Raw genomic sequence first — 22,829 nt, 5'->3', positions numbered from 1 at the left:
GTCAATCTGAACCAATAAATTGAATCTAAAGTATGTACTGGAGGAATCTTAGAATAGAGAATATCTTCTGTTGGCTTGCTCCCTGGGTAGTAGCTTGTGACTTTCCTAAGACTGAGCCTTGCTCCAAGAAAAGTGCTGCCAAGTTCCTTTAAAAAAAAAAAAGAAGAAGAAGAAAGAAAAGAAAAGAAAGGCAGGCAGGCAACAATCCCTGCACGTTCCTTCCAAAACACAGTGCTCACCTGTGAAGTCAGTAAGGAACATGAGGACCAGCTAAAGCAGTAATGTCTCCCTCAAACAGAAGTCCTCAGGAGGCCTCAAGGAGGTGAACACCCAGGCCCAACCTGGGCCTCCCACGCCTGCAAGACCACTCACCTGGGTCCGTGGAGGGGCACCTGCGGATGGTGAAGATCTGCCCCAGGTCCTCGTCCTCCTCTGGAAGGCCCTTCTGCAGCCGCTGCAGCTTTCGCAGGCTCTCGCTTCGCTGGTGCTTCATGGAGCGCACATGCTGGATGAGGTTGAGCTTGGCCTTGGTGGAGTAGTTGCACAGAACGCAGTGGTAGTAGCAGCTTTCACCTTCCACACCACTCTCATGCTGCTGCAGGTGCTGCGAGGGACAAAAGAGAAGGACATGCCTTGGATAAGCCACTCAAAGCCACCACTGGCATCAGCCCACACCATCCTGGTCACAGGCAGAGGCATGCCTCCAGGGGACACATCTCCACAGCCAAACAGGACAGTCTTTGATATGGTTTGGCTGTGTCCCCACCCAAAATCTCATCTTGAATTGTAATCTGAACTGTAATCCCCACGTGTTGGGGGCAGGACCTCGTGGGAGGTGATTAGATCATGGGGGTGGTTTCTCCATGCTGTTCTTGTGATACTGAGTTCTTATGAGACCTGATAAGTTTTATAAGGGGCTTTTCCCCACTTCACTCAGCACTTCTCCTTCCTGCTGCCATGTGAAGAAAGACATGCCTGCTTCCCCTTCTACCATTATTGTAAGTTTCCTGAGGCCTCCCCAGCCCTGCAGAACTGTGAGTCAATTTCTTTCCTTTGTAAATTACCCAGTCCTGGGCAGTTCTTGGTAGCAGTACAGTAATGGACCAATGTAGTCTTCAACTCTGAGACTCCTTAGAGGGGTTGTTTTTGTTTTCCCCAGAGTACCCTTCTCTAGCAGTTCTTTGAAGAGGCACAGTAAGCTGATACCCATTCCTGTCTCCCCCAAACAGCCCCTGCCATGTGGCTTTTCAGAATGTTGATAATCCTGATCACATGGGCCCTCTCAGTGCAACACTGGCTTTCCTGGCACAAGGTTAAAGGTTTCCCCTTTTGTTCTCGAAAGTGTCCTTCTCTTGTTAGATCAGGGGTTGGCAAACTACGGCCCACAGGCCAAATTCAACCCACTGCCTGTTTTTTGTAAATAAAGTTTTATTGGAGCATAGCCACGTCCATTTTTTTACATACTGTCTATGGATGTTTTTGAAACATCAGAGTTGAACAGCTGTGACAGAGATGGTATAGTCCACAAGGTCTAGATTGTTACTATAGAAATGTACTAAATTATGACAGGAAAAGTTAAGCCAACCCCTGGTTCAGGTAATAGCCTCTGGTCGTTCTGCCTGTACGGCACCCTAGGTCATGAACATGGAGCCAGAGCTAGTATCTGGCTTTTTCACAAGACAACTCCAGTGTTTGTGTTTAAAACCACAGTCTACTGGGAGAACCCCAAATTAGGTTTTCCCCTAGATTAAAAAATGCCAGAAAACTACATTTCTCCAGACTAGTTCCCTGTCAGTATCTCAAAGTCACCCAGCTTATCATTGGCCAATATCATTGGTAAGCTGGTGTATCAGATGGTCAGACCATCCAAATTACGTCCTCTGTTGTTTTTAGTAGATACAGTGTTGATCCCAGAGCATGGCAGCCTAAGAGCCCCCAGGAGGCAGGCACAGAAAGGATTCATGTCTGGGGTATCAGAATAGAAAAGGTCATGCAGACAGGTGGCAGACCCCAGGCTTCTGTGGCTAGGAAGACTTAAAGGTGACCTAAGAACAAAACTCACAATGTTTCTGAGTCTCCTGGGAATGTAATGAAAGCTATGGACCCTTTTTGACTAACACAGAATGAATGTGCTCCTGGTGTAGAAAGGCCGTCTCCTTCATTTCCAATGATTCATTTTAGGGGAAGAGGGAATTCTTTTATTGGATACACATGAAGCAAGGGAAACACTTCCCAAAAGCTTAAATGACTGACCCAAGGTAAGCTGGGGGGAGAGAGAGATGTAGAACCTGAGGCTTGTCTCCTCCAGCCATGTACCCAGCACCCTTTTGAAGGAGGAAATTCAGGTCATGTGAGTGCTTTATGTGTTCCTGTGATTACGTGTCCTTCCTTTTTCCTCCTCACCACCTGTCCCCAACCCCCAGCCCAGTCAGCCAAACCTGGCCCTTGGAGCCATGGCAGGCCCACAACAAACATCGCGGAACTGCCCATGTTGCTTGTCTCCTTTCTGACCCACACTGCTTCTGTCTGATGTCTATGCCGGGATAATGGTTTCTAGTCCTGCTTGGATGTCTCATCCTTGCCCAGCTCAGAATGCAAGACACTGACAAGCTAGAATGGTTAGAATGCCCTGCATGCCATGCAATCTTGAAAATACCAGAGTGGCCCTGTTGAGTGCTTCCTATCAAGGGACACTGCCCTGAGGCTCACATACTGACATGCACACGTCCTGTGTTCACTGATCACGTGTGAAAAATCCAGAAGCACGTTTGTACTTCGCTGGAAGAAGAAACACAAATGCACCAACTGAGTGTCACAGAAAACTCATGGGAGTGGGGTTGAAGTCCTCAATCACATAAACTGGCTCAAGTATCCCATAGGAAATCTTGCCAACTTGTACGTAAGAATGCAGCGAGCTTCACAGGCACCAAGAGAGTACAATCCCTTCTGCCCCCAAAATGGGTGATTCACACACTCAAATGCAGCACCTTGGACAAAATAAAATTTCTACAACAAAAAAGTGTTGGAAGAACCAGTGAGTTCAATCTTAACTATTACAAAAATTACAACTGGTGATAAAAAGCTACTTTTCTGGAGATAAATTTGAGTTGCTTTTTATTTTTTATTTATTTATTTATTATTTATTTATTTATTTATTTGAGACAGGGTCTTGCTCTGTCGCACAGACTGGAGTGCAATGGCTCAATCTTGGCTCACTGCAACCTCCGCCTCCTGGGTTCAAGTGATCTCCTGCCTCAGCCTCTCGAGTAGCTGCAGCTACAGGCGTGAGGCAGCACACCTAGCTAATTTTTGTATTTTTAGTAGAGACAGGGTTTTACCATGTTGGCCAGGCTGGTCTCGAACCCCTGACTTCAAGCAATCCACCTGCCTCAGTCTCCTAAAGTAGCTGGGATTACAGGCGTGAGTCACCACGCCTGACCTCTGAGCTGCTTTTTAAAAATGATTTAACTTCACTGCCTTCTCTGCGATGAGGTTCCTTTCAGAGGGTGTCAGGAGGACGCAATGTGCTGAGGCAGTGCTTTCTGGAGGTTACAATCCTGGGGAGAAGGCAGGCAGAAGTGAACAGAGAAGATGAGCTAGCCCACATCCCTTCCCCCAAACTACTCCACGAGGCCCCTCAGAACTCAGAAGCCACAAACAGGACCAGGATATTCCAGGATATTCCATTTAGTTTGTCCTAAAACCGAGGAGCTGGAAACCTGTAAGGGAGCCAAGAACTGCTGTCTTAGGTCACCAGGACCGAAAGAATGATATTCATTAAAGCTTCAACTAAAACTGAATGAATAAAAGATAGCAGAGACAACAGCCATGAAATTCAAAGAAATACGTTCCATCAAGAGATTTTGGAGGTAGAATAAACTATGAAATCAGATCAAGAATCACTAAAGCCTTACCTCCAATCCCCCACTACTTCCCTATGAAACAGGATTTCCTCACAATAAGGCACTGAATTTCAAACATCAAATTTGAATATGGATGTGTGAGAGTTCTATTCCAAATGGCTGGAGTCTTCAATCTCTGAGCCAGAAGAGAGGAATAACGTGGCCAAAAGAGTTGCATGGAAATACGATGTCAAATGTCTTTTGTCCTTAAATCCATGGGCTTTTGGGTCATAGGACCGTATAAACTCCAGACTGAAATAAACATCATACCGAGGACTCACACTTTTAAAACAGGATATGATCAAGATATTCTAAAATCCACACCACACTCTAGCTCATGTTGGTAAACTACAATCTCTTACACTGCCATGAATTCTTTTGTCTGCCACTTTGAGAGTCATTTTAGCAAGAAACTGGGCACACACTAAAAATCGTGGAGAAAAGAATAAGAGGAAACAAGAAAATGGAGCCATGGCTGCTCCCACCTACCCTGGTTGAGTGAACACACCTAGGGTCCTCTCCTAGAATTCATTCAAAATTCCAAGCTTGCTTTGTATTCCAAGTTTATTCTCCAAAACACTTGAAAAAATCCAGAACAGGCCGGGTGCAGTGGCTCACACCTGTAATCCCAGGACTTTGGGAGGCTGAGGCCGGTGGATCACCTGAGGTCAGGAGTTCAAAACTAGCCTGGCCAACATGGTGAAACCCCATCTCTACAGAAATACAAAAATTAGCCGGGCGTAATGGCGGATGCCTGTAGTCCCAACTGCTTGGGAGGCTGAGGCAGGAGAATCGCTTGAACCTGGGAGGTGGAGGTTGCAGTGAGCCACTGCACTCCAGCCTGAGCGACAGAGCAAAACTCTGCCTCAAAATCAAAAAAAAAAAAAAAAACCAAAACATACAGAATAAACTATATCTTGGTTGCCAGGAAACAGCTACACATAAACCTAACATCCCAACCCAAACTTCTGCTTGGGTCCACTGATGTCCACCTGCATGTGACAAGTCCTGTTCTCCCCAGATTTTCCAAGTGTCTTGTTATTTTTTAAGTTGTCCAACCAGAAGTAAACAGAGACCCAAAGCTAGCGGCAGGGTCCTGACCTCTGTGACCTTCTCCACATCATTCGGCCATTTCCTAGGCCTTGAGCGGCTCAACCCCTGACCCTGTTGGTCAGATCCTCTCTCCCTTCCTCCCAAGTGGCACTGGCCTTATCCCCAGAATCCCCACCCTTGGAACCTGCGTAATAAAAAGCAGCGATAGGGAGTGTGCTAAGAGGCCCATGAGCACTCCACGGGGCAAGTCAGTCAGCCAAGAACATGCCTTCCCCGCAGAAGAGAGTGGATGTTTTCATTTGGAGGAGGAGGGAGAATAATTTGTTCCTGACCCAGCTAATTAGAATACCCTCAATTGGGATCACAATGTATTTAATTAAATTCACTGTAATATATGAAGAATCCACCAAGGCACAAATCCCAGTGGTGCACTCAAGAAAGGAGCTGCCTGCTTTCAGAGTTCTTGCTCTCCTCGCCAGGCAGGAAATTTTTCTCCCACGCAAATCCTGAATTCCCCAACCCCTTCCGCCTCTATCACAGAGCTCACCCGCTGGGGAGGAGGGCAACCGGGTTCTGTTTTTACTTTTTCCATTTTCTTTACTCTGTGCTCACAATTCCTACCTACTCTCCTTTGTCGGGTCAGGAGTGTAATTTTAAAAAGAAAACAAAACAACAGCTCCAACTGTGGGCAGTGTGCTGGGATGCATGCCACCCGGAGACCCAGAGAAAACCAGCTGGTGAGCCCATTTGGCAGGGGATTGTTTCGGTTTGAGTCTAAGTGTCTATAACACAAGACACTGTGTGCACACGCACACACATGCACGCACACGCAGGCACACACATGCACACAGAATATGCCCAACCCCAGGGACTTAAACTGCAGGTGATGCAGGCAGTGACAGCAGCAACTCCAAGAGCACAAGGAAGAGTATAATGAGGGCATCCCCCTTTGGCTTGAATACTGTTTTGAGAATATACTTCCTGGAATACTGAAAATCACAGAGGCCTCCTCGCTAACTCAAGAAAATCCAGTATCTTCCCACAAATTACTAATGAGAAAGCAAGACCAACCAGTAGCTCGAGGTCAACCTAGCTAACCAAAAAAGAGTGGAAACTCAGGTCTACCCAAACTCACTTGGTTGGGCCAACCTCTCCCTATAACCTTAAATCTAACTATACTTTTCCTTGATCACCCCCACTCCAACTCACTTGCTTGTTTAGAAAGCACCTGGAGGCCGGGCGTGGTGGCTCACGCCTGTAATCCTAACACTGGGAGGCCAAGGAAGGAGGATCACTTGAGCTTAGAAGTTCAAGAGCAGCCTGGGCAACATGGTGAGACCCGGTCTCTACAAAAGGAAATAAACAATTAGCCAAGAGTGGTGGCACACACCTGTAGTCTCAACTACTTGGGAGGCTGAGGCAGGAGGATCACTTGATCCCAGGAGGTGGAGGCTGAAGGGAGGTATGATCACACCACTGCACTCCACCCTGGCTGACAGAGTGAGACCCTGTCTCAATAAATAGATTAGATAGACTACATAAACAGATAGACTAGATAGACAGACAGATAGATAGATATAGACAGACAGATAGACAGACAAACAGATAGATAAAAACAGACAGATAGATAGCACCTGCAAAAGACTGTATCATAAGAACTGCAAAGGTACTGTAGCTCTCACAGAAAGAAACATCTATGCTTGGCAATTGAATTTACTTTCCGAAACCTTGGAGAAGTATGATGAAGGAAGGAAGTATCTAGTTTGAGTCATAAATGGGAGCAGAAGAAGAGCCCAACTATCTCCAAGTCCTCCAAATGCTGTGCAGTGGATAACAACTGGATTCACTCCATCTGGATTCACTGGAAACTTGGCATACGTTAGGGGGTCAATGGCTATGGCTGGAAACGAAGCCAGGGTTCATACGAGGGCTCACTCACGTCGGTCAAATAGACCTTTTCTTGCACCTCTTCCTAATCCTATTAGGGCTACTTATGCTTTAAAATGTTCATCCCGTCTCAGTTTCGCTGGAAGATGACACTCCAATGCTTCTGACATGGAAACATCTCACGGCCCCCATCCGTCTCTGTGCCTTCCCTTCTAGGTCTGGTTCAATGAGAAGAACACAGCAAAGCCCTCCCTGCAACAAGAGGCACCTCGGATAAAGGGGCTGGCATGTAACACCAAGCGCAAAAAGCAAACTAATAATTTAAAAAGAAGGGAGAGAACAGAGGCTCCGCTGCGCGACTTTGTGGGATTCTACTCCATTAGTATGTTGTGCTCGTTCACCCTAGTCAAACACTGAAAGTCAAAGAGACGAAAAGAGGGCTCTTGTTAGAAAATAATTCATCGTGAAAATCAAAAAAATGTGTTCCTGTTACTTGTTTCCCAGGAAAACTAACCAACTTCTGTCAGAGAACATTGATTTCTATAAATCTGGAGGGGCCCCAGCTCCCTCCTCCTCCCCAACGAGAGGAAACTTCTAACATCTGGTTCCTCATGCATGGAATGCAAAATATTGATCAGGTTTTGTCAAAGCCTCCCCTTTAAAGTAGAAATAGACAAAGTACATTTTGACACACACACAAACACACTCAATTCACAAACAAAGCTTCCTCGGGAAGTACCACCTGTTACTATAAACATACCGCAGCCGCCCTCTTGGCACACTGTGCTGTGCACACAGGCACAGAGGGCAACTCCATTTCCAGAGCAGCCCCTCTGAGCCAGCCAGCTATTCCAGGAGATGCCAGGTGCTTCCTGCCCAGCAGAGGAGAAACCCCATGGTGGAATGTCCCGGAAAACCCCCAAGACACCTGTCAGGCCAAAGGCAGGCAGGCGAGCCTGTCTGTAACTCTTCTCAGTCCATAGAACTGGAGGCCCCATGATGGAAGAGGCTGCCTGTTACAGCACCCCTCTCCAGGGAAAGACAGCAACCACAGCACACAACAGCTTCAGCTCTCCCTTCAGGGAGAGGACTACGAAATCTCACTAACAAATCCAGTGAGAGGGATGGGGAGAAGATGGGGATCAGTAAGTCTGCTAATTCCTCAACTTGATAAGATGAAGTAAGGAAGACATAGCGGGTGTTCACTCACCACCATATGCATGCAGAGCATTTACTGTGGGTGAAGCATCTACACACACACACTTCTTTTTTCTTTTGTGTCTGAGACAGGGTCTCACTCTATCGCCCAGGCTGGAGTGCAGTGGTGCGATCATAGCTTACTGCAGCCTCAACCTCCCCAGGCTGAGATGATCCTCCCACTTCAGCCTCCTGAGTAGCTGGGACTATAGGTGCGTGCCACCACGCCTGACTAATTTTTTAATTTTTTGTAGAGAGAGGGTCTGCCCAAGTTGTCCAGGCTGGTCTCGAACTCCTGGGCTCAAGCAATCCTCCCACTTCGGTCTCCCAAAGTGCTAGGATTACAGATGTAAGTCACCACACCCAGCCTACACACACTTTTAAATTTTCACATTACAACCCCATGAGGTGGGTCACATTTGGCTTTCATCCTTGGAGGAGCCCAAAGCTCAAAGAAGCCTGCAAGGTCACACTGAGCATGGAAGAAACAGGACCAGAGCCTGAGACTTGAGTCCAAGTTCCAAGTACACAGCCGCCAAGCTACGCTGCACAGACTGCAGGGGGTTGTGGAACATGAGACTTTGCAGACCCAGGTGTTCACCTCGAATGCCTAAAATTAAAAAGAAAATCCTCCCAGGGGTAATGCAACCAGGAGTGGCGGAGGTTAATTTTTTAATCAGTGAGATCGCGTTATAGTTCCAAATGTAATGTCACATTTTTAGGAAGACTCCTGGAAGGTCAACCTAAATATATATGTATATTCTGTTCAATGCTGGCTTTTCATCTGCTCAAGCTCTCGTCCTTGACACATGCTAATTTAGTTCTATTTCATTGTAGGATCCCTGCAGACACCATAAGATAGAAGCCCCAACCACGATTTGTAAGAAAAAAGTAAAAGGAAGTAAAAATGTTCCCTTAGATCAATCCATTTGGGTTGCTCTGACCTAGTTTCTGGTTTCTAGGCCAGGCTCCTTAGGCCGTGGAACAAGCCATGATTGCTCGCTTTCCATATCCAAGACCAGAGCGAAGACTTCCCGTTCTACCTTTTCCCTTACACAAATCACATTTCCTGATTCAAAATTCTCAACATTAGTGACCCTGAGAAAAACAGTAAGTTCTAGAAGGAAAATAACTATCTAAGTCTATACCTGTCTATAGGTTGTATCTGCCTTGGCTTTGACTCTTTTCTGGAAAAACACAAACATGGATCCTTGTGGAATGTCGACGCCTCCATGTAAATAGATTTCACTTTCCTCTGTTAGGAGAGCTCCAGAAAGGAGTGTGGAGACACTGTTTATACATGGTGAGGAAATTTATCAGGCATGCATTTTTACCATTATGGGAGCAAATTATTAACCCTGTCTCAAAAAAAAAAAAAAAGTGTGTGTAGGCACTTTGCCCACAGTAAATGCTATGCATGCATATCATGGTGAATGAACACCCCCTACATCTTATTTCATGGTAGGACTCAGAGGAAGGGGCCTACCAGAGCATACTGTCACAAGCAAAATGAGGACTAGTTTCCACAAAGGTTGAGTGAGTGTGCACAGAGCTCAGAAGCTGAGGGGAGTATGTGGGCGATTAAAACAACAAAGTGGGTCCCACCAGGCTAACCTCAAACTGACTACTCTCAGAAACAACCTAGAACTTCCAGAATCTGACAATCACCTCTTCGCTAGGATATCATACCAGGAGCAGCAACTTTCTTTCATTTGTAAGATGTACTTCTTCCCTAGCACTATTTTCTAGCTCTCCCAAATTTAGGTCCCCATACAAAAATAAAAGCCTCCTGATACAGTTTGGCTGTGTCCCCACGCAAATCTCATCTTGAAGTGTAGTCCCCATAATCCCCACATATCATGGTGGGGACCCAGTGGAAGGTAACTGAATCAGGGGGGTAGTTACCCCTGCTGCTGTTCTTGTGACAGTGAGTTCTCATGAGATCTGATGGTGTTATAAGGGGCTTCCCCACCCCTTCACTCTGCACTTCTCTTCCTGCCACCATGTGAAAAAGGACATGTTTGCTTCCCTTTCCACCATAACTGTAAGTTTCCTGAGGCCTCCCCAGCCATGCTGAATGGAGAGTCGATGAAACCTTTTTCCTTTAAAAATTACCCAGTCGTGGGTATGTCTTTATTAACAGCGTGAGAACGAACTAATACAGCACCATATACACACTACTCTAGCCTGTGCTCATCCAACTCCATGTCAAACTGTTGCCAATAATGATGGTTTGTGGGGCACTCTATGTTAAGTGGCCCGGTGGAAAACCCTCACTCTGAATCTCACCAGCTGTGCCACGTAGGGCAAGTCACATACAGTTTCCTTGCGTGCAAAACAGGGGCAATAACAGAGCCTCATTTCACTGCTGGGAGGAATCAATGGGATAATTCACATAAAATGCTTCATACAATGTGTCTGATACATGGTTAGCCCTCATAATAAGTGAGGCTATTAGTAATGTTACTTTTCATCAGTTAATCTTCAGGATTAGGGATGGAAATGAACATCTACTGAACATACCTATTTGATATTTCTCTCCTTAAAACCAACCCTCACTCCTCCCCAGGCTCCAAAAAGGAATCCTTGGTTGACAATAAAGAAACTGACATATAGGAATTATGACATAGACAGAGGATACTGAACACACACAGGGCTGCCTTCTCCCTTACAAGAAGTGCAAAACTTGCCAAAGTCAGGCTGTTGGTGTAGGCAGAGCCTGAATCCAAACCTTAAGCCCATGCCCTTGCCACCAAAAAAAAAAAAAAAAAGTTTACTGGGTCTGTTTGCCCATCTGGGCACCAAACATAACTGAATGCAAGGACCACGTTCTTTCTCATGTCTGCCAATACCCCAGGTGAGGAGCAGGGAAGGGAGAAGAGCTGGGCTGAATCGCCTGGGAGACACTTCCCTGATTCTCCAGATCCACTCAAGAATTTGCTTATTTGTATCTCCAATTCCATGACAGTCAATCCAGCAGAAAAAAAACACGCTGTCTACTGGTCAAAACAGGTGTGCTACTCCATCTGTAAACTGGAGATATTTTACTCACTCTGCCTTCCTCAAAGCAATTCTTAAAACCACATGAGAAAATTTCCACATATGTGAAAATGCTTCGGAACATGTGAAGAACTACCCAAATATCTGAGACAGTCATGGTCTTTCTACTGTGAGTCCAGATCTTGCTTCGTCGCTTCTGATGGGCAGGTTACAGCCGGGTGGGCTTGGTGATGGATGACGCCATTGGTCTTCCAGCTCAGTGGTTCTCTAACTAGCGTGCATCGGAAGCACCTGGGAGGCACGCTACGCCCTCGATCGCTGGGGCCATCCCAAGGGTTTCTGATTCAGTGGGTCGGGAGTGAGCCCCACGAATCTGCATTTCTAACAGTCTCCCAGGTCATGATGAGGCCGGTCTGGGACCACACTTTGAGAACCGATACTCTGGTCAGAACAGCAATGGCCATGGAAAAAGGACCCAAGTCGAAACACATGGAGATGATCTGTTGCAGGGAGGAAAACTTCCAGGACCAAAAATCTCTGCACTTGGCTTTTCCCAAAGAGTATCTTAAATTCTAGCAAACTGCACTTGATAAATCATGCAATGCCTGCACACAAGAATTCACCTCCTTCATGAAAAAGTCACACGGAAGCAGCTGCCCGCTACTGGCCTGCTCCAGATACTTCATAAAAGTCAGAATTGGCTCTATTCATCTTCCTCTCCCCTTTCACACCTGCACTCGAAAATTTCCCGGGGCTGTCGCTGGCAGCGTGGCTCTTGATGGCAAAGCATGAGACATCATTTTTTCCTCCCTTGCTCTGCAGCCCGCTGAGTGCACCTGCCCAGATGTCTTGCTGGAACCAAGCCTACGGAAGAATTTCAACCAAATGTGAGAAGAAAATGCTCTTTAAAATTCCTCCCATGCTCTTGAACTTTCTAGTTGTTGCTGCAGAGTATGAATTTGGTGCTCAAACCCAGGGGGCTCCTCTTGAGTTCCTACTATTTGCTGACAAATACCCTCATCACCTTCATTATGAGAGAAGACAGGGCAGCCGGTGCAACACCCACAAGGCTGCCTTCTGCCTCGTACAAGGGGCTTGATTTTTTATTTTATTCTTCTCTTAAAAGAGAATGAGAAAGTGACGGGGCAAGGCAGAAAAATTCCCTCTAAATCAACACTTCTGGCGTCGATCACTCTGGCTGATGCAGACATTTCACTTTTTCTCCTTAAATTCCATTTGTTTTGTGGAAGGCTGAAAGAGACAGACTTGTGGGAGGGAAGCAAGGGACCGACAGTGAAATGAGACAGATGGCTCTTTGAGGAAGGACAGCGGAGTCTGCGTCAAGAGGCCAGGAGATGGCTGTGTGCAGAATGGATGGCCACGTGGCGAGAGTGCCGCAGTTCTGCAAACGATGACACTGCTCATTTCCCAGCTCTGCTTTTGGGTTCCCCCGTAAATAACCCAGACAAACACCCCATGCACTGGGTTCTGCCCTCCTTCCTCCACCCCCTTTTTAAGTCTCATTAAAAGCCGATATTGTTCGGCCTCAAGATGGAGAGCTCAGCATGGATTTTACTGAACGTTAAATCAACCAGCAAGCGCAGCCAGCAAACTCTGTGGCACTTTAACTTTAAATAATGCAATAATTATTGAATTTCCTTTTTATAACTGAAGTGCTGGAATGTAAACAATGGGGCTGTAATTGCAGGAAGGGGGGATCAATAGAGGCAATCGTTTTCAACCATGTTAATTGTAAATACAATTGCTCCAAGATGTCAGCCTTGTTCTTCTTGCTCCCAGAATCATCCTAACGGATGACAGAGTCCAACTTTCCCATTACAGCTGTTCGTTCCTTTAAGAGGTTCTCAATCAGGTCTGATCAATCTGTCAAGATAATGCATGGAGTAAGTAAGACTCTTCCAAACACAGGCTCCCAATCAATAGCCCGGACCAGCTTAATGAGGTGGGGCTGAGGCCCAGAGGGAGGCAACAGCCCCCAGCTTGCGCCTGGGTTTGGCAGGCTGGCTTCCTCCAATGGCCCTGATAAACAGATCAGCCCTTAATGAGGACATTAGTTATGCATGCTTCAGCAAGCAGCAAGGCACCCGTCCCTGGGGACAGACGGACAGAAAACAAAATAGATTAACAGAAAACAACATGGTGCCAAATTAGGTCTCACTGAAGACTTTTCCCTCCTTTTCCTGCTTTCCTTAATTGTCCAGCAGAGTGGAGGACACCAATTAATCATTCCAATGGGCCTGAGCGCAAAGACCTGTGAGCATCCCCTGGGGTAGAGGATCTCAAGCTGTCCCTGAATATGAGCACCCTCATTTTTGAGACACCGTTTTCAGAGCACAAAGGGGCTGACGGGGGGCTGAGGAGCCTTTCATGGAAGGGCCTTAGGAACAAACAGCCAGAGAGACGGGGGACAAGGCTGAACTTCGAATTCTGACAGCCGTGCAGGCCAGTCGGGGGCTAAAGTTGAACAGGAACAAAAACCACCACTCTGAGGCTGATGTCCAAGTTTCTGAGGCCAAGTCTTGGTCTTGAGAATGGTTATTCCTTCCAGATGAGGATGTGGGAAGTCAAGAGTCTTGAATGCAACTGCACCCAGCCCGGCACTGCAGGAGTCTGAGGTCTCACCAGGATAACCAGAGAGGGCTCTATGGGGAACCTGGGACACCATCTTCCCTTCCTCAGAGGCCGCTGTGCATTTGTTCCTGCTGCGAGAGTTCAAGGAGGGTGCCCACTGTGGAGGTCGTCGAGAAAGGCCCATGCCAAGGGCAGGTCCCAAGAATCCAGCAGTTCCTTTTATGCTTGGGTTAGAGCAGGGAGTTCTCCAAGTGTGGCTCCTCAACCAATAGCAACAGCACCCTCTGGGAATGTCAGATGTGCAAATTCAGACCTTGTCCAGATGGACAGAAACTCTAGGGATGGGGCCAGGAATCTGGCTTTTAACAAGCCCTCTAGGCGATTCTGAGGCAAGCTTACTTGGTGACCACCGTCTTACAGTGGGGGTCAGACAGGGCAGGCTTCTAGTAGAGATAACCTTCTTGTACGTTACACAGAGTTGGACCTTTCTGTATCAGAAATAGTCCAGATGCCCAAGATGTAGCTAGGAACTATTTTTACTGAGGTTTGGCTCAGAGGAGGAACTATTTATTCTAGCCCACCACCCATCTGCTCCAGAATGCAAGGCCCCTGGGAAAAATAAAACCAAAACAACACAGAGGCCCTTGTGACAACTCTATTTTATTAGTTGGGAAAGATCATGAAATGGGTCACACTACTGAATTTCAGAAGTTAACGGTCTCATATTGTGATTGAAGTAAAAATGAAAATAACTGGGTCTTTTGAAAGCTCTAAGGGATCAGCAGACTAAGAGAAAATAAATATACAGCTAGAAAGATCAGATCCCTGCCCCATGCAGAGACCCAGCTCACAGGCCACTCCTACTCCAAAGCCGTCCTCAAGCCACAGGCTCCATTGCTTCCTCCTCTGGGCCCTCCGGCCCACTGGAAGCAGCTCCTATGCTGTGCGAGTTGCAAACCACCTCTGCTCCTCCACCACACCGTCAACAGCATCCCACAGGCTGCGACCAAGTCGAATCTTTCTCTCCTCAGTTATCAGCACAGCTCCTGATCCATGGCAGGGACTTAAAAATTGTGGTGGCTCACACTTATAATCCCAGCATTTTGGGAGGCCAAGGTGGGTGGATCACTTGAGGCCAGAAATTAGAGACCAGCTTGGCCAACATGGCAAAACCCCACCTCTACCAAAAATACAAAAATTAGCTGGGCATGGTGTCGGGCACCTGTAATCCCAGCTACTCAGGAGGCTGAGGCAGGAGAATCTCTTGAACACATGTGGCGGAGGCTGCAGTGAGCCAAGATCACACCACTGCACTCCAGCCTGGCAACAGGGCGAGACTCCGTCTCAAAAAAAAAAAAAAAAATTAAAATTGTGGGCTGAAAGTTTGAACAAATGAAGAAAATCCTTCTAAGGCTCCATTATTAGTCCTGGGTCTTTAGCTTGCCTTTCAAGACCTATCTAATCCAGTCCAAATTCACTTCCCCCATCTCAGATTTCAATCCTCCGCTCCATTCCACATTCCACATTCCACATGCAATTACTCGTGTCAGTTCCCATCTTCCCCACCAACTCTGATCATTCTGGTCTCAGCGCCTTTTCTTGCTGGGAAACCCTCCCAGATAACTCTGACTCATGCTGAAATGCCACACATCTCCCACAGCAGGCTGGTGGCACCTCCGCCTGGAAGCCTTTATGCATTGCACCTGAGCTAAAACTGTGGCTCCTTTACTGGGGGGGGGGGGTCCCACACCAACAGGTGGTCCCTATCAGGGCCCACCACAAAGCATTCTCTTTTTTTTTTTCTTTTTGAGATGGAGTCTCATTCTGTCACCTAGGCTGGAGTGCAGTAGTGCGATCTTGGCTCACTGCAATCTCCACCACCTGGGTTCAAACGACTCTCCTGCCTCAGCCTCCTAAGTAGCTACGATTACAGGTGCTCGCCACCACACCCAGCTAATTTTTGTATTTTTGTATTTTTAGTAGAGACAGGGTTTCACCATGTTGGCCAGGCGGGTCTCGAACTCCTGACCTCAAGTGATCCGCCCACCAATACCTCCCAAAGTGCTGGGATTACAGGCATGAGCCACTAAGCCTGGCCTTTTCTTTTGAGCAGATGCATCACTTGATTTCTACATGGGGCTCTCTGTCCCTCGATGATTGAGATGGGAGGTTGGGGGCTGAAGAGAGTAAAAATGTTTGCTAATATTTATTGCTTGTTTAAACAAGATTTAATGACAGGAGATAATTACACTGGATGTACTCAGTGACTTGATTTTTTTAGTATGTGGATCACAAAAGGGCTTGCCCCGCCCCACCAATCAGCCACAATGTCCCCCAGCCAGAGGACAACTGAGTTGGTCCTCCTCATTCCATTCCTCCATTGCTTCTACATCCCTAGCTATGTTATTTACATGGGTTTAATATCACTATGCTCTTTCACTATTAAACTGACAAATAATTGCAAGATTTGGATATCTGAGCAACATCAAGACGATCAAGACCACAGAAGAAAGGAAGAGGGAGTACACTCTGCAGATGCCTCCCACGGGGAGTAACTCAGGCTGTCAGAATTCTGCATGTGTGCGCGCAGTGTTCACCGCACACACCTCTGCAAAGAATGTGCTACACATTTTAGTTCCAAACATAAAATGTCCACCCAAGCCAACAGAGTGGTGTGAAAGTGCTGAGATACCTTGAAGGCAGTGGCCACAAAGGCATGCCTAGAACATAAGACGGCCTGACTGTCTACAGCTCCGATGAGTCAGAATGGGGGGGACATCTTTGTCATACACACATCACATGTACAACTTTATTTTCTTCCTGAATTTCCTGTCCTCCTAATCTAACCGTTGCCAGAGACTGCTGCTGACTGGATCTCCAAGTCCTATAACCGCTGTGGTTAAGGCTCTCACCGTCCTCTACTCTCCATTCTAGGACCTAGGAGGAATGAACCATTCTCTACATGGGGTCAGAGTTGTATGTTCCGATGTGATTCCTTCCCTCTCCAGCTACGCCCAAACTCCGGAATCCCCAGTCTTCTGATTGGCCAACCCCCCGACAAGATCCCTCCCAGGGACATCCAAGCAAGCCGATCCAAAGATGCCGCCTCCTGATTGGTCAGCTCTCCAGCTCCTAGTGGAATGAGACTGGGAGGCCGGTCCGTGAAAACGTTTTAAAACTTATTTTTAAGGGGCAAAATACAGGGAGATTTTCATCGGCCAGTCCACACTGGCCAAAACATCCCCTGCTTATACTCATTAAGTTCACTGTACTAGCAGGCCCAAGAAACAGTGATGACACAGGAAGAAGCCATGGTCGATGACCTCGCTGGGGGGCACGGGATCGGGGTGGGGGGCATCATCAATCTCATTCCACACAGATGATAGTTTACAAAACCTTCTGGAGAACTGTGAGGAATTTTCTTCAGTAAAAATCAAGTTTGCAGAAAACTGCACCATAAAAGCTGGCCGGGCGCAGTGGCTCACACCTACAATCCCAGTACTTTGGGAGGCTGAGGCAGGTGGATTACTTGAGGTCAGGAGTTTGAGGACCAGCCTGGCAAACAAGGTAAAACTCTGTCTCTACTAAAAACACAAAAATTAGCCGGGCATGGTGGCACGCATCTGCAGTACCAACAACTCAGGAGGCTGAAGCAGGAGAATCACTTGAGTCTGGGAGGCAGAGGTTACAGTGAGCCGAGATCATGCCACTGCACTCCAGCCTGGGCGACAGAGCGAGATCCTGTCTCAAAAAAACAAAAACAAAAAACTGATGACTAGAAAATTTTCTTTGAGCAAAATGTCAGGGGTTGGGGAGGAGCAAAGGAGGTGGGTGGAAGCAAGGACTAGAGAGAGGACTAACCAGACCCCGCCAGGTGGAAAGTATCAGGACACATCACACATGCTAGAAGTTTTTATGTGACACGTGCACAGTGGCACGTGGACACAGACCTGGCCGTGCTTTCTCCCGGGGCTACAGTATTAGGATGCAGTCAATCGCTCGCCATCACACCAGTGCGCATGTGATGCCTTTTGGAATCTCAAATCTAGTAGCCTGCTCTGCTAGCCTTAATCTAGTCTATGGATGCTTTTTCTTAGTAAGTATTTTAAAGGCTTAAGTCTTAAAACACAAATCTTTCGATGACCTTTCCAGATGACTCTATAATAGCATAAGGCCAGAGGAAACAGCAGCCAGTCTCAGGTTCTGGTAGCACTGGTATTTTTATAATGGTCTTTCTTCCAGCTTTGATTCATTCATTCATTCCCCATGTGGCTATCTACATTCCCGCTGCTTCTTTCCTCACACTCTAATCTCTCCCCAAAATGAGTGCTCGTCAATCATCTCTAAAAATTATCCTCATCATTCTCTGTTCATGAGAAAGGCCTTTCACTACAGGGTCTTTATCATCCATTACTCCCCTGTACAACCCCTGTCTCCAGCCAGCAGCTCTACCAGTTCTCTTGTTTCCAAAGGTCTCTTCTATTTGTGTGTGTGTGTGTTGTGGGTGTGTATGCACACAGGTGCTGGCTCAGGCCACTTCCTCCTGTGCACACATCCATGCCAGCTCCTCCAAATGCATTTTTTTTTTTTTTTTTTTTTGATGGGGCCTCATTCTTGTCACCCAAGCTGGAGTTCAGGGGCAGGATCTCAGCTCACTGCTACCTCCGAGTCCCAGACTCAAGCGATCCTCCCACCTCTGCCTCGAGTAGCTGGGACCACAGGCCCGTGCTACCACGCCCAGCTCATTTTTGTATTTTTAGTAGAGACAGGGTCTCGTCATGTTGGCCAGGCTGGTCTCAAACTCCTGGCCTCAAGTGATTCACCTGTCTTGGCCTCCCAAAGTGCTAGGATTACAACATTAGCCACTGTGCCCAGCCCCTGCTCCTCCAAATTCTATCCTCCTTTCTAAGCATCTCACCTCCCACCCTTTTTCTGTCTGCAGTGAACCTTTCTCCTCTGAACTCCAAGTCTTGGGCTCTCGGCATGGCTATGGGCACTGCCACCCTGAGTGCTGGTAATCTACTTTATGTAGGTGGCACACCCCACAACAAGACTGGAAGTTTCCTGAGGGCAGGGATGCTGTACTCTCCTCCCTGGGGCTTGACACACAGGAGCCACATCATTCTGCAGTGAGAACACGGGAATGGGAGTGAGCAGTCGTGGTGAAGAGGGAGGACTGACACTGAGCTGTCTCTTCCATTGTCAAAGGAGGAATAAGGCCACCCACCCTACAAGGGGCCATGAGGCTTGAGTGAGAAAATCAGTATGAATGAACTTCCTTAAACAATAAAGCAAAATTAAAAGAAAAGAGCTGCTCAGGAGACGACAATGGGTGGAAGGGGAACTTGAAGATTCAGGAAGCCTCCCCTGCCATCTGATTTCATCGGGGTCCTAGGACTGACTACACAAAGAGGAATTAATTACTTGGTCATCCGTTCACTTACCTTGCTAATGAAATCATCTGGTTTTTCTGGGGAAGAACCTGTTAGGAGGACTGGCTTGCCTCTGGGTGTCAGTCCCGCTGGTGCCAGCTGCATCCCCAACGCCAACATGACTCATGCGATGACACAAATTGCCATCGGGCTTTGTTATTATGTGACCTTCAGCAAGTTACCCTCCCGACCCTGCTCCAGTGCTAAAATCAGCACGGCGATACAAGAACCTACTTCAAGGCACCATCATGAGGAACGATGATGAAGCAGCTAATAATGACTGGGAAGCACTTTGTCTTTGCAGAGAGCCATATTACTTAACATTTAGAATAATACGCACTGTTTCAGGTTGAGAAAGCATTCAGATTTTAGCTAAACTGAAGGCTGAGCACATCCACTAATGAGCACTGTCCTTCCCATAGAAACAGTGAAAGCTACTCAGTCTGCTGAATAAAATGACTAGCAGTACATTAGCGAGAAGCGGATGCAGGTTTAGTTACCATGAAACCAGGGCCATTGCATTCAACATCTAATAAGCAAATTCTTACGATCACAGAAATAAGCCAGAGCCCACCGACCTGACAACTGCCTCAAGAATGGTTTGGGGAGAATAATGTTTTGGTCCCAGTTTCCCTAGAATTCATAAAAATATAGCCTCCTGGAAGGCACGTTTCTAAAATTTAGGCAAGGGGTCAGAAAACTTTTTCTGTAAATATTCAGAGGGTAAAAAGCTTAGGTTTTAAGGCCCATACCATCACTGTCTCGACTACTCAGTTCTGCCACAGCAGCACATAAAAGAATAGGCATGACTGTGTTCCAATAAAACTTTATTTATGAAGACATATGGCTGGCTGGATTCCCTCTTCTGGCAGTGATACACTGTTCCCTGACCTAAAACTTCACAACAAATTTATACAATCATCTAGAAAAATCACACACCTGCTCTCAATAAAGAAGGGAACACATACATTCTCTTTCTCACACACACACCCTCTCACACACACTCTTTGATAAGCAAAATAAATTTCTTACAATTTTTGAAACTCAAGTTAAGAGCCAGGCTCAGGCCAGGTGCGGTATAATCCCAGCACTTTGGGAGGCTGAGGTGGGAGGATTGCTTGAGATCAGGAGTTCGAGACCAGCCTGGCAACATGGTGAAACCCTGTTTCTACAAAAAAAAAAAAAAATACAAAAATTAGCTGGGCATGGTGGCGTGCACCCGCAGTCCCAGCAACTTGGGGGCCTGAGGCAGCAGGATCACTTGAACCTGGGAGGTTGAGGCTGCACTGAGCCGAGATCGTGCCACTGCACTCTACCCTGGGTGACAAAGTGACACCCTGTCTCAAAAAAAAAAAAAAATTAAAAAAATTAAAAAGTCAGACTTGCAAACTTCATATGAAAATAAGCTGTTTCAACCTGAAAGTCAACACCTATTTAAGAAACATTTAACTTTGAATTATGAAATGACTTCAGAACAATTCAATCACATAACTTTCTCATCAGTGTGCTCTCAGTCACAGGGCACTGGTTCTCGGGTTCTGCATCTCACTCTACAACCAAGGTAAATAACACCACAGGAATAACGGTTAAGGTTATAACATTTACTCAGAGCTTAACAATACCTGTAACTGACACCACTTTGAACGAACCTAGTGATGGAATTACTAACAACAAAAATGTAGCCTTCTACTCTACACCTTCCAGTAGCTGAAAACTATCCGGTTTTAAACAGCCAGGGAGTAAAAAAATGAGAAGGTAAAAAATCAGGTCATTATCATCCCTGCATCATGCCATGCTCTTGCTTCCTTCCTAAGATGCTCTTAAAAGCACATGCTAGGACATCCAAGAATCTTGGATCCTGACATCTAAGAACAAGTGGTCAGGAAATCTGGATTGAGAAAAATGAAGTATTTAAATGTCTTCTCAATAACATCATCTTACATGTACATAGTCCTGCATAGATTTCAAACGGTTTGGCCATTACACAGCTCAAATGATTCTCGCAAGCACCTTGAGACATTAGGCAGTGGATGGCGGCACGGCAGATGGCTTTCTCCTCTGTTTAATGGACACAGGAGAGAGAGAATCTAGAGATGGCAAATTGGCAGTGGCTGGGAAGCCTGCATGTGGGAGCTTCATAACCCTCGGGAGTTTTAAAAATTCTTAATTAATGGTGAACATTTAAAAATCTGCCAATTTCCCATACAATCAAGATTTTTTGCCTCTTTAGACATTAAAAAAAGGGGGGGTTTCTGGCTGTACATTCCCTCATGTCAACAATTATCTAGACAAGATGGTGCAGGAGCCCTGCAGCTCCACACCAGTCACCCACTTATGATACCTGTGTGGCCCCTGCAGGCATCTGGGTTTGCAATCCCTGGGTCCAAATGTGAAAGAGAATGTGGCTGGCGAGTGGGAATCACAGAAGTCAACCCTGGGATCTACCAGTCCTGGGCCGGGGTTTGTCACCCCGTGCTATGCTAGTCTGTGAATAACCCAGTACAAAGATTCCCCTACAAAATGTCATGTTGCTGCTCAGGTTGCACACTGCAAAACACAACGTGAAAAGCTTAGCTTCACCAGACTCAGGCAGTAAGGGGGTCAAGAATGAGTGTAGCTTCACAAGGGAAGCCAGCTTAATTCTGCCACAGGAGTTAATATTTGTTAATTGGTAGAAAAAGGTAAAATTAATGAGGACATTAACATAGCTATTTAAAAACAGCTCCATGTTTCCCCCATTGTAACACATGGAACTATCAGGAAGTAATTGCGGGAAAAGGACACTGTCAATTCTCAATTATCTGCATGAATGAAGCGCTCAGTGACACGGATAATCCAAGTCATTTACATTTGGATTTAGAAAGTAACATCTTTTTCCTTCGGAAAATTTACCTTCCTAATTAGGGCTCGCTGAAAGCAGTGGCGAAATCAGTTTACCTTCTTGGTCAGAGAAACAAAGTGTTAGGGAAGGTATAGAAATGGCTGGGCATTTCAGACCCGCCACGGATAACCCAAGGCAGGTAAAAGATTACTCACAGCGGCTGGCCAATATAGCAGCCATTAGCCACATGTGACTATTTAAATTTAAATTAAGTTAAATAAAATGAAAAGTTCAATCCCTCGGTGACACGAGCCACATTTCAATTGCTCAATGGCCCCGTGTGGCTGGTGGCCACCACATTGGACAGCGCGGATCACAGAACATTTCCATCATCACAGAAAGTTCTAGTGGATGGTGCTGAATTCTAGACCAACAATCACATCCAGTTACCGGGATTAAGTAGAAAGCCGAGGGCAGGGGGAGAGGGATGTGGAAGACGTCACACTGCCACTTTAGAAACAAAAGCGAATTGTAACTCCGGACTCTCTCAGCTAGTTTAATTTCAAGCCCAGTAATGTAGATGCTGTCTAGGGAATAACATAAAAAATAAGCATTCCATTCTAAGTAAAATGAGGCTTTTTAATTAACAAAGCAGAAAATGAGAGGATAAAAGGCAAGGCAGGAAAGGCTGATTTTCAGCAAACATGTGCCATCGCTGCCAGCACCCAGCGTGGCCATCCAGTCCAGACGCTGGCTGAAGGGTAGACAAAGGCAGGAGCTCGACCCTGCCAGGCTCCGCTCGGGTAGGTGTCTGCTCAGGTGCCGCTGGGAGCAATGTCAGGCCCAGTGTCGCTTAACATCCTCATTAATTATCTTGAAAGGAGAGGGTTAGTAAACAGCCAGTTAATTAAATTCTCAGATGATGCTAATTTGGGAGGCTTTAGA

General features: G+C 46.5%; 1 protein-coding gene across 1 annotated transcript in view; it reads right to left on the bottom strand.

Moving 5' to 3' along the window:
* Window positions 1–22,829, bottom strand: part of ZFHX3 (zinc finger homeobox 3) — a 265,248-nt gene that overhangs the window by 104,269 nt on the left and 138,150 nt on the right. The window contains exon 4 of the mRNA XM_033218845.1: window positions 373–604. Within this exon, the coding sequence (XP_033074736.1) occupies window positions 373–604 (232 nt within the window). The remainder of the gene's footprint in view (window positions 1–372; window positions 605–22,829) is intronic.

The sequence above is a fragment of the Trachypithecus francoisi genome, unplaced genomic scaffold, assembly GCF_009764315.1.
Source record: "Trachypithecus francoisi isolate TF-2019V2 unplaced genomic scaffold, Tfra_2.0 Lachesis_group10, whole genome shotgun sequence".
Taxonomy (NCBI): domain Eukaryota; kingdom Metazoa; phylum Chordata; class Mammalia; order Primates; family Cercopithecidae; genus Trachypithecus; species Trachypithecus francoisi.
The sequence above is the reverse complement of the archived record's forward strand: the minus strand, read 5'-3'. Positions and strand labels throughout refer to the sequence as shown.